Genomic DNA, 12,194 nt, shown 5'->3' with positions numbered 1-12,194 from the left:
TTTTCAAACATATATACCATCTACCAAACGCATATATAGTGCAGTTTATTCCTGGGGTGGGAAATGTCCTAGCTCCTTGCCTAATTCCCATTGGAATTTTCATCTATGCATGTATGGTCTTGCCTAATTTAGCCTAATTTTCTTTACCATTATTCATAACATTTATATATGTAGAATTGCTATTTCATCACTAACTCTTTTGCAATGTATTTACATGTGTTAAAAACCAAATTTAACGCTGTTAAAACTAATTGAAGATGGAAGTCAAGTCACGATCACATTTTGTCATCTAAATTGGGATATCTAGTAACATTGAAGAGCTTGTTTTGTTGAACCATAAAACAAGCATTTTTTTTATCATCTAAAATGCTTTCAGTTTCAGGTGACGTTGATCTAAAGCCAGTAATGAATGTCTAGAAAGTACGTTCGACCTGAGCCCAAAACATTTTTGTCCAAATGTCCTATAGTTCTCATTACTGCTTTTGCCGAAGAGTGGGTTTAGGTTATAGACGGTGGATTTGGGATTGGATTTGCCAGCCATGATGGCAGTATGATTGAAAGAAAAATTCTCTAATGCCCTATATTCAACACGCTCAAAATATTTTATTCCTACGTATGTTTTGGATTTAACATTAATCAAGTCTGGGAAAATAACCAATGGCTGATTGATTTATGAATTGACAAATATAAAACAAAAACTAAAAAGAAGCCAATTCCTATGTGTATATCATCATTCATCAGCCAAGTCAGACAAGTAAGAAAAAAACACACACATATATATATATATATATATCCATGAACTTATGCATTCACGTTGATTAAACGTAGTTAAGTGTGTAACTATAATATAATAATAAGCCGCCACTTGTTTATCACTTTCTCATCGTTATCCTGTGAGATTGGATGATTAATCTAGCCTAATAACCAAACCTTCCATAAACGCTGCAATTGTATGCTTTAAATTTGACTAGAATACGCGTTCCAGAGTATTTTGGCCATTTGGAAAAATGGAATTGCTATGGGAAATTGAAGCCAAGTTGCCATTTGCCAAACTTCTTCCACGACCAAGCAAGGCGCTCAAAGACATTAAAGAATTTTACAAGTTGTTTTTTTCTTTCATAAAGCAAAGAAGGAAAATTTTAGATCGCAACTCGCAATGCAAATACTTATTGAAAACAATAGGAGTTCTGTGCGGAAATATACATGTGCTCAACGTTTCCACTTGTTTTAAAATAAGTCATCCTACTTGGTCATAGTAAAAGGTTAGCACATTTTCCAAATAAGACAAGAAGAAATTAGTATTGGAAAATTAATGACAAATTGATTGTGATAGTTAGGAGGGAATTTGGATCAAGCATTAAAAAGTCAAGATTTTAAATCCTATAGGAGTACTTATTTCAGAGTTACCAAGTTTGAATTCAAACATGTATGACTTAAATCATTAACCATTATTTTATTCTTAAATCATACTTGATGCACTCTTTATTGTGAAAAAAAAATAAAATAGAAGTCCTTAAAGATAAATACTAAAGATTATTTAATAGTCTTTAACTCCTTAGTTTAGTAGTTAAGGAATTCTTAAGAATATAAAAATCTTGGTTCGAAACCAAGTCTTTTGCTTCCCTTCCTTATGGGTTATATCATTTTATGTACCAAAAAAAAAAAAAAGATTTAATTGAACAAAATTAATTATCAATTATTTTAACTTTATTTTTTAAGATCTTCTAATATTTTAAATTTATAAATTAATGAAATGATGATATATGATTTATAAATTATATATTGACATTGTATTAAATATAAATTTTTTATTATTTAAAAATTTAAACCCCTTAATCTAATTATAAAAAAGGTTGGTGTATTTGAAAGTTTGAAATTTTGAACACCTAAACAGGCTGGCGGAGATTAGTTTCATGGTAACAGGTTTTCCAAATCACCGGCAGGTGTATGTCACGGTGGTTGATCATCTTCAATTCTGCATTCAACCACACCGACTTCCTATTTCTCCTACAATTACTGTTCTTTACTTGTTTAATCGTTTAACTAAACAGAGATCGTAGAGCTGGAAAATGACACGCAAAAGATGTGATCAAACAAGGAAATATCACTTTCTTTAGAGCCTTTGGTCCCTCAGTCTACGTTCTGAAATTTAAGTTTTGACCTTTATGTAACATTGAAAAAAAAAAGTTACCAGTATATGCTTTTTTTATCACGAGGATGAGGGAGGCAGTCAATCGATCATGCATGTACAAAGTTTGCGACGGCTGCCAATTGTGTTATTATTAGGGTGTAATCGTGTTGAATAAGTCGAATAGTTCAAGTTCAAGTTTGATTTACAACTTGAAGTTCGATACTCGGTTCGAGTTCGATCGAGTTTTATTTTTTAAACTCAAATTCGATTCGTGATTGAATTTGAGCTACTCGAGTTCGTTCGATTAATATGTAAAAATAAACTCGATTCATATACTTAACAAGAATTCAATTATTCATGTTCGAATTCAAACTCAGACTCGAAATATTTTATTAATTAAAATAATAAAAATATATTTAAATATAAAAGCTCGATTAAGCTCGCGAGCTACTCGAGTCGGATATAAGAATACTCGAATTCAACTCGATCAATAAATCGAACTACTCGAACTCGAGTTCGACTCGATAATAATCAAACCGAATTCAAATTTTTTTCAAATCGAATTTGAGTAACTTACTAATATTAATATATCATTTACATCTTTAATTATTATCCTCGCCTTTAATTGTATTAAATCAAAGTCAACCTAGCATGATATATAGGGGCTTAGGGCCCTTTAGGGAGACAGAGTTGTTGGGGTTTTACCGACGACTGCTTTTGGTTCAGTCGCAGCAAAACTTTTGGCTATGTTTCATGGTTTATGACTTCATGTTGTACTTGATTAAATTTGAGCATACCGGGCACAATGTGAATTAGACTTATAGTTTCAGATTGATTTAATTCTTGCTTTTATATATGTTTTTTTTTTCTTTTTTTCTAATAAAACTACTCAAACAAAAATCAAATAATTATTAAAACTAACTATTTCTAAGTTTAGCATTAATTTTTACATATGTATAAGATGAATTAACAATGACTGTAAAAAAAAAAAAAAAAAAACTCTCCAAATGCAGTAATTATTACGAATTTGAGGAAATTTGATCACCTGCTAACCTTTTTACACTTTTTCCTCGAAAATTCGAGTAACGTTAAATGTCATTGGATACTCCATAAAACCCAAGTTTTCGAGTCGGTGCATGATGAAAACAAAAGCCTCAAAATTAGAGTCCATGAATTTCAAATTGGCAATATATAACATATATATGGTATGTTCTACCATAATTCATCTGCATTATTCTAATCTTATTGCATGTAGTATATATATCTCAAGTTAGAGTCCAGCAAGAATCCCAAATTGGTAATAAGATACTATGTTTAACCATATTAAATTCGAATGCATTAGTGCATGGTCCATGGTACTATCAACTATATGTATATGTGTATCGTTTAGCATATGCATGAAGTCAAATACTAATCTGATACATCACAGCTTTTACTTGCCCAAAATATAGTGCAATTCACCACCCTCCTTTCCAGACATGCATTAATAATATAAAGTTCAGATGCTAACTCCCCTAGAGATGTTGCATGAGGCTTATTGTTATTATTAAGTAATAATGAAGGGAAATGTGACTGATCTTTTATTGGAAAAAAATTCCCAAAAATATCTTGATGAGTAGATTTGGAATCTATGTTTTGAAAATAGTTAGTCCAAATGATTAAGTTCTAAAAGGATGCAAGATTTATACTTATGTATTAGATGGAATATTTATATCTCTTGGTTGCAGAATTCCTTTTTTTTTTTTTTTTATGTATATAAAGCTGGTTTATCTGGGTTGAACTTAGGAAAATTATTCTATAAATTGCTTTGAAAATTTTAAACTTTATAAGCAAGTTCACATAGTTAAATGTCCATAAACTATAATTGAAATAATTATCCAATAGACATATGTTAATTATATAAAGCCATTTGCATAATTTATAAAATCTTTAACAGTGTATTGAATAATAATTTAAAACCTAACATCCAAAGTATTTATGGGTTGGCCTAGTTTCATTGAGTTGTTAGTTGTTTCAAAATCTGGTCCAACCTAAGAAAAGTAAGGATCGGGAAGTTAGCCATGTCGGACTTTCAAATGAGAACCTCCATGGAGCCCAACAGAAATTTTAAGTCGATATATGTTTAATATCCAAAGCCCACTAACACCTTTGATGATAAATGCACTAGCTCTAACCTGCTAAAACAATACAAGCTATTGGCTTTGTCACTCCTCCGCACTAGATCATCATGTAAAAAACTAACCCAAAGCATACGGCGGATTGTGAAGTTCAGTAACTTCAGAATTCTCGGCATGTGTCCAATTCGCCAAGAAGTTAGCACGCACAAAAATTGGTTTCCTGTATGTACGATCGAGAAAAAGAAATGGCAATGTCCATTCATCAACTGTTTACAGTAAAAAATAACCTGATAAACCAACTGTTTACTTAATATACTGTATTTTCCTTGCAAATGGGATGGGCGTGGGCCTCTGACCAACAACAATTTGTATGCTCTACTATTTTCTGAGAACCAACATGCACATAAACGACTGCTTAAAAAAATTTGCACCTGGTAGTATAATAAAATAATAAAATTTCACCTTTTTTTTTTTTTTTTTAAAATTGTTTTTGCCTTGACAAGTCCTAAAACAGCAAAACCCCGCCAAGTGCATTTATACTTGTTCAAGCCTTCAAGGAAATGCGACTGCTTTATGCAACAAATCAATATAATAAAAAATCAACCCTAACTTCATCAATGATCAATGCCAAGCCACTGCCAGTCTGCCATAGATACCAAAATGCCTACCTCTATGATGGGATGATTCCCTCGTGTAAAAGTGCAATTAGATAACAAAAATAATTTACGAAACATTCAAAACTATGAATAATTAAGGATAAACGATCCTTTGATTACAAAGGCGACAAGCTTTGATTCAATTAACAAAAGAAAGTTCAAAGAAACCTCTAAATGCATAGCCGCAAACGAAGAAAATCTTTTCGGTGCCTATACATGCAATTGCGATCCACGTAGTAGAATGCTTTACTTTAACTTTGAACTGTAAAAATCATACGAGTAGTGATGACTGTACCCCATTGATTTCACAGCTGTAGAGTTTTAAAAGTGAAATGTGAATCAAACATTTTTTATATGGGAATAGCTAGAAATGTCCCCTCTTCTGTCAAAAGCATGGCGTTTGGCATACGTACCACCAGCCTTTAATCTCTCATGTGCTGCTGGGCATTTCTGCCTATTTTCAAAATCTTTTGGCACCATTTGAATTTCATACCTTCTGTCTTTTGGTGCTATTTGAATCTCACGATTGCTTCTTTACCATTTGAAAATTCTGGCTCCTGATGTACGTTGATGTAGCAGTAACTTTTCTTGCCTTACAGATAAAACGATAATGGTTTCATGGCATGCTATTCAATTGGGTTCTAAAGTATCAATACTGCAAAAATTTCATGTGCATTACGTTGTATTTGATCGTTAACATGTTTTTGCTGACTTTTCCCTTATATTATAGTACAATCTTCATATAATTAAAATACAAAGAAAGCTTCACTAGGAATTGATTCTTTATATCAATTGGGCAATATAAAATGTATCAAAGTATAAGTAAACTTTATTTGTTATCATTGAGAATGAAATAATATGATAGATTAACCCGTTACATAAGGTGTTAGTTCATAATCTACTCATGTGTCAATAGAGTAAAGATTTTATGATACGGTTTATTGAATCAAACTTCATTTCTATTGTAAAATTGTTTATGTCATGATATCTGTAAGATTTATTGTAAAATTGTTTATATTGTTATATATGGAAGATTGGCTTCATTGAATTGGTCCGCATTGACTATTCTGATATTTATGTAGGATTAAACTCGATTAAAATGGCCGTGAGGCATTGGTGGAATAATATTTTTAAGGTGTCAGAATGTAAGATATATTTTTGTTGTTTGGAAAGAAAAGTGAAAAAAGAAAACATATAGTATATTTTTTTATAGTTGAGATTATCATGATTTAAATTATGTTTATTGAAACATGGTATACTTTGTTGATGTTTGAATAACTTAATTATAATTACACTGTGAGACTCCAAGCTCAACTTTCGTATTCTATTACGGTACAACCATTGAATTTTAGCCACGTAGTGCTTGTTCTTAATTTCACATGTTAATTACATCACTTCATTGTGAATTGTGACGGCAGGAGTAGTAATTTTTTTTTTCTCTGTTACTCAAGAGGCCAAACCTTTTTTATAGACAGAAAGTAATTGTAGGTCACAAATTTACCGTGCATTAACTTTGTACTACTGCTTGACTTCCATGATTATGGTTCACATTTACATATTCACGACAAAGATTCACCACAATCTATCTGTCCCTAAAAGTTAATTCACTCTCTAAACATCATCAAGATTGGATTAGACTACGGTTAATTGATTGGGTCCTAAAACCTTGAAGTTCCCTCTCAGGCAGACCTTGTGAGGCCCAACTTCAAGCACAGGGGAACATGACTCATAACTCCACAAGTTGGCCACCTTACTCTCTAATCAACAGCAATCAGCAACCTTATTTAAGAGCTTAGCAACTGGCCTCTTTGCACCTGCCAGTCTCTAAACTCTCTCCTTTTCTCCCCTCTCTGTTCTCCAGTTGTCTTCCATTTCCAACGTCAAAAACTAGCATCAGATATGTATAATCCTAATGGAAGATCGAAGACCTTGCATGTTCTTTTACCCATTTCAGCACTTGTCTTAGTCCTGCTTTCGTCGGTAACTCTTCTATTAAAGAGCCCCAAAACCACACAAATCCAGCATTTTCATGTCCACAATCATCTGCAAATTGCTCACTCAGCATGTGAAGGCACCTTATATCCCGACCTTTGCGTCTCCACCATCTCCGTTCTCCCAGATCTAGCCTCCAAATCACTCCCGGAGCTCATCTCAGCAATCCTGAACCAAACCATGTACGAGGTCAGACTCTCCTCTTCAAACTGCACCAACATTGAAAAGAGACTCAAAAGTTACAACACATTGGAAGAGACAGCTATAAACGATTGCCTGGAGCTTTTTGATAACACCCTGGCGGAGCTGAAAGTAGCCCTGACTGATCTCGCCCCGAAAAAATTAGCCGTCTCCAAGAACTACAACGACTTACAGACATTTTTAAGCGCAGCAATGACGAACCAGGACACGTGTCTTGATGGGTTCGCTCATAGCAAAGGAAATATTAGGAACATTATCAAAAGAGGTCTGCACAACATATCTCATCACGTTAGCAACTCTCTTGTCATGCTCAACAAAGTCCCTAGTGTTAACATATCCAAATCCGAGGTTTTCCCTGAATACGGACACGTGAAAAACGGGTTCCCAGAATGGTTATCCCGGAAAGATCGAAAACTTCTACAGACTTCAGTAAATGAAACCAAATTCGATCTGATAGTTGCCGAGGATGGCACTGGAAACTTCACTACGATCACCGACGCTGTTGCAGCAGCTCCAAACAACAGTGACACAAGGTTAATTTAGTTAACAAATTTATGCTACTTCTGCTATAAAATGTTATATTGAGAACATCAACTAAAAGCCAAATGAGTTGATTAAAGCTGCTGATTTATTGAAATAGGTTTGTGATATATATAAAAGCCGGGGCTTATTTTGAAAATGTAGAGGTGGAAAGGAAGAAGAAAATGCTGATGTTTGTGGGAGATGGGATCGGGAAGACAGTAGTGAAGGCCAGCAGAAATGTCGTTGATGGCTCTACGACTTTCCGTTCGGCAACCGTCGGTGAGTTTGAAATTTTCAAATAACTTTCTCTTTTTTTTTTTTGCCTATAATTTTTTATAATATATTCTCGATTGGGAGAACCCATGTTGGATTTATTCGTTGTGGGACCAATGATTTTTGACCAATCAGACGAAAAGGTCTTGTTAAAGTGTTCACTCAATGCCTTTTCTTGTACTGCATAGCTATGGATGATATACTGCCACTAGTATAGAAAGAATTTAGGAAGCGTCCATGGGATTACTGGTGAGATTAAATGATTAATTAAGGCTTAGCTTTCTTAGATTTTCAAAACTTATAATTATTACATTTTACTATTTAGTTACCCTTGTTAGTCTCTTTCCATGTACTGGCTACAACTAAGGTAATTTGTAATGTTCTGAATAGACTAGAATAGAATAGACATGCGGCATTATTATGCAAAAAGCAGAGAAACATTTCTTATTTCTAATAACCAATATCATTCAAGTTATGCATGTAATGGTAAAGCAACTCCACCGAGGAGGGCTTATCAAGGGTTGTCCTGCTACTGTTTTTGGCATTTTATGATGGACTGCAAACCCTTTTCACCATTTTAAATGCCTAAAATAGATTTTACATACTCTTTCAATGTACTATTCTTCTTTATTTGTTTATCTTTTAAATTTTCATCCTAAAGGAATTACCTAAATGTTTTACAATAATTCTTTTATCATATGATTTTATATAAAAGTTATTGAAATTTATTGATTTTACTTGAGATTTTTTTAGAAACTGGTAACAAGAGATGTCAGGGATTATAACTGTACAATTGATTCTAAATATAATATGTTTTTTTCGAAATGAATAATCAATTTTCGTCTTATTTAGTAAAATCCTCTTATAATATTCTTCAAAAGAATAACGGCGAAAATCAATACATCCTATGCAAATGCTTTCCTATGAAAACCTAAAAAATGAGGAGGAAATATGTAAAATATATTTCTTTTTGCTGTTTTGACCCAGTAGGGAAAAAAAAAGAAAGAAATATTCAAAAATTATGTAATTCCACGTCATGAGTCGTGATGGCTATATGTTGGTGCGATAAGCTTTTTATAAGGTTCAGACAGTCAAGCTCATTAAATCTCCTTAACATTTGTTCTTCTATCGGGGTAAAAAAAAAAGGAGTGCTGCTCATGGACCCTGGTCTAATATCTAGCCCCAAAGTCACTCATTACTGAGTATCACTGAATACTGATTGGGAAAGATGTTTTCACGGCCGTTGCTTCAATTTTGATTTTTGTCGGTGGCTCAGGATTAGGGACATGCATCTCCTGATGGCCGTGCATCCCGGATTAATCGAAGCGCGTTAACTACTGATTTTGTCTTAACCTTCTTTTATTTAACACATTATTCCATTCTTTATAAAATAATGACATAATAATCACTTAAAACTTTGATAAAAAAAAAAAAAAAAACTTTTACTAGAAATTCAACCACTTCCACAGTTGCCACTTGCCCACATGCTAAAGTGGGTCTGCTCATTGATTTGTTTTTCTTCTTTCTTGGATCCCCTTTTTATTTGCTTTAATCATTCAGATGGTTCTCCAACTAATTAAAAGTATACTCTCTTTGTGTTTTGTTTCAATTTCCTTCAGCTGTGGTGGGTAACGGATTCATAGCCAAGGGGATGACCTTTGAGAACTCAGCAGGGCCAAGCAAACACCAAGCGGTGGCTTTAAGGAGTGGGTCAGACCTCTCTGCATTCTATAAGTGCAGCTTCGTTGCTTACCAGGATACTCTCTACGTCCATTCCCTCAGGCAATTCTATCGTGAATGTGACATATATGGTACAGTTGACTTCATCTTTGGCAACGCAGCTGTGATTTTCCAAGGCTGCAATTTATATGCTCGTAAACCGAATCCAAACCAAAAGAACATTTTCACAGCTCAAGGAAGAGAAGACCCTAACCAAAACACTGGGATTTCAATTTTGAACTGTAAGATTGCTGCTGCTGCGGATTTAATCCCGGAAAAATCATCGTTCAAAACGTATTTGGGGCGTCCCTGGAAAGAGTATTCCAGGACAGTTATTATGAATACATACATTGATGATTCGGTGGATCCTACTGGATGGTTAGAATGGAATGGGACATTTGCTTTGAGTACCCTTTATTATGGGGAGTATTTGAACAGAGGCCCAGGGTCGAATACGAGTGCAAGAGTAACTTGGCCTGGTTATAGGGTCATCAACAGCTCGACTGAGGCACGTCAGTTCACTGTTGGGCTATTTATACAAGGAAACGAGTGGTTGAATTCTACTGATATTCCATTCTCTCTAGATTTGAGTTGAAATTGAAAACTAAATGTCACTTAACTTCTTTTTTTTTTTTTTTGTAAGTAATTTGCTTTTGTTTTGGTTTGATCAAGGTAGCCGCACCACATTCTGATCAACTACCATCACATGTCAAATTGCTTTTCTGATAGAATTAATAAAATGCTTTAGTTTAGGAGATTTTGCTCGTATAAATTGTTTGCAATTCATTTAAGAATTTTAAATCAAAATTCACCGACCAAAGAAGAGTTAGGGTGGGGGTGGCATTGGGGGTTCAGTAATCAGAGCAGATTCTTTTTTCTTTTGTTACATAGCGAACGGAGCCAACGGTCCAAAGCATCGGAACAGATTCAAGTAGTGAGTTTCAAAGAAGAAAGATTCCCGCCTTGCATTCAGCTTTTAGTCGGCTTAATACACTGGACCTGTTAGGCTAGTTTTTTTTATATTATCCAGATAGGTATTTGGCCCATGTAATTTAACTCACGGGCCCATGTTGTTTCTTTAATATATATATATATATATATTTATTTTTTTTTGAGGGATTTTTTGAATTAGCAATTATTGTTTTTTTTTTTAATTAACTTGGCAATTGGCAGCACCGATGACTCCATTGTAGAGTATGGTCCCAAACCCACATAGGATGCCCAAAGCGTTGAAATAATGACTCCATTTAACCGCAAAGACCGGAAATCGCGGGATTGAAAATACTACTAACACTGTTAGAAAAAAATGAAACCCCGACCCATCATCCAGAGACCTAGAGAGTTCAGAGAACAGCAATCATGAGGCTGCTAGCACTTGTGCAAACTGCAATATGCAGGCTTTGTTCAGGAAAAGTAAAGAACAAAGGCGTATTTGAAAGAGTTTACACATAATGGATGAAATAGCCGTTTCATTGCTGATTTATTTTGGATCTATTTCAAATAAGGGTTATTTTATAATTTGGTTCAAAATTTAAAAGGGAATTATTATACTTGTCCTGGGACCGGAGGAGTCGTTTTTCTTTTCATTATGATATTAGTCATTCCTTATACCATCAAACGATATTTTAAGGATCATTTTACTTCTAATAATATTTTTTAAAATTTCCCACTTTATCCAACGGCAATCGAAGTGCTGATGGTCTAGCTAGTCCACTCAATTATCTACTGATCCTTTTCCTCAATGTCATTTTGTTGTTTGTAGTGATCCACCAGAATTTTTAATCACCATTTTCCTGCTGAAGCTAGGTGAGAGGTAATGTATCGCAACTTATTTTAATATTATGAATGTTCCCTTTTCTGACCCAAACAAATGGAAAAAAAAAGTATGATTTGACTTAGAGGTCCATGCCCTCCATGCAATGCAATGTATGTAGTGAAGGTCCAGCAAGCTCCAATCTCAAACACTAGCATTGCCCTAATTCTTGCACATTTCATTTTCAACTTTGTTTGTAATGTGAGTAATGTTTGTGTCAGCTTTTCCGTCGCAGTTTGATGAGTACTGATTAGTCTCTTCTTCGCTTTTTACAGAGATGGAAGATGGGAACATCACTGCATGCTTTTGCATGTGGGAGGATTCCAGAAGAGCACATGCAACGATATTGGGTTGATTTTTTATTTTTATTTTTGCCCATTATCGTTTTCTCACCATAAGTATTTTTTTTAATTTATTTATTTTCTCCGCGTTCCATTTATATTCATTTCACTAACACATACTCAAATTTAGATATATAAAGTGAAACATTTTTATCTAAACTTTCACATTTTGATCTTAAAATATTTTCCTTACTTTCTAGTAGTTTTGTTTTACGAGATTGTTTTGCATGTTAATATTGACAACGATCAGTTTAATTCTGTTTCAATAATATAAATGGTAGGTCTCTCTTACTGCTTTTTTTTTTCCGCGTTCATTGGCATCGAACTCTGGTCACTGCCTCACCATTTTGCTTGGAAACATGGCATGGGTCCTTTTCCTGCTCCTCTTTACACATAATTCAGAAAATTAAGGCAAACATCATGTACGAG

At 34.0% G+C, this 12,194-nt stretch overlaps 1 protein-coding gene across 1 annotated transcript; it reads left to right on the top strand.

The window, feature by feature from the left end:
- Window positions 1–6,670: 6,670 nt before the first annotated feature.
- LOC111306052 (pectinesterase-like) lies at window positions 6,671–10,380 on the top strand. Its single transcript, XM_022903954.2, has 3 exons — window positions 6,671–7,630; window positions 7,738–7,898; window positions 9,512–10,380. The coding sequence occupies exons 1-3, from the start codon at window positions 6,804–6,806 to the stop codon at window positions 10,204–10,206; spliced, it is 1,683 nt and encodes a 560-aa protein (XP_022759689.1). The 5' UTR covers window positions 6,671–6,803; the 3' UTR covers window positions 10,207–10,380.
- Window positions 10,381–12,194: the final 1,814 nt, after the last annotated feature.

Source organism: Durio zibethinus, chromosome 21 (genome assembly GCF_047325235.1).
Source record: "Durio zibethinus cultivar Kanyao isolate XHJ-2024 chromosome 21, ASM4732523v1, whole genome shotgun sequence".
In the NCBI taxonomy this organism is placed as follows: domain Eukaryota; kingdom Viridiplantae; phylum Streptophyta; class Magnoliopsida; order Malvales; family Malvaceae; genus Durio; species Durio zibethinus.
Note: the sequence above shows the minus strand (reverse complement) of the source record. Positions and strands in the feature narration are given on the sequence as shown.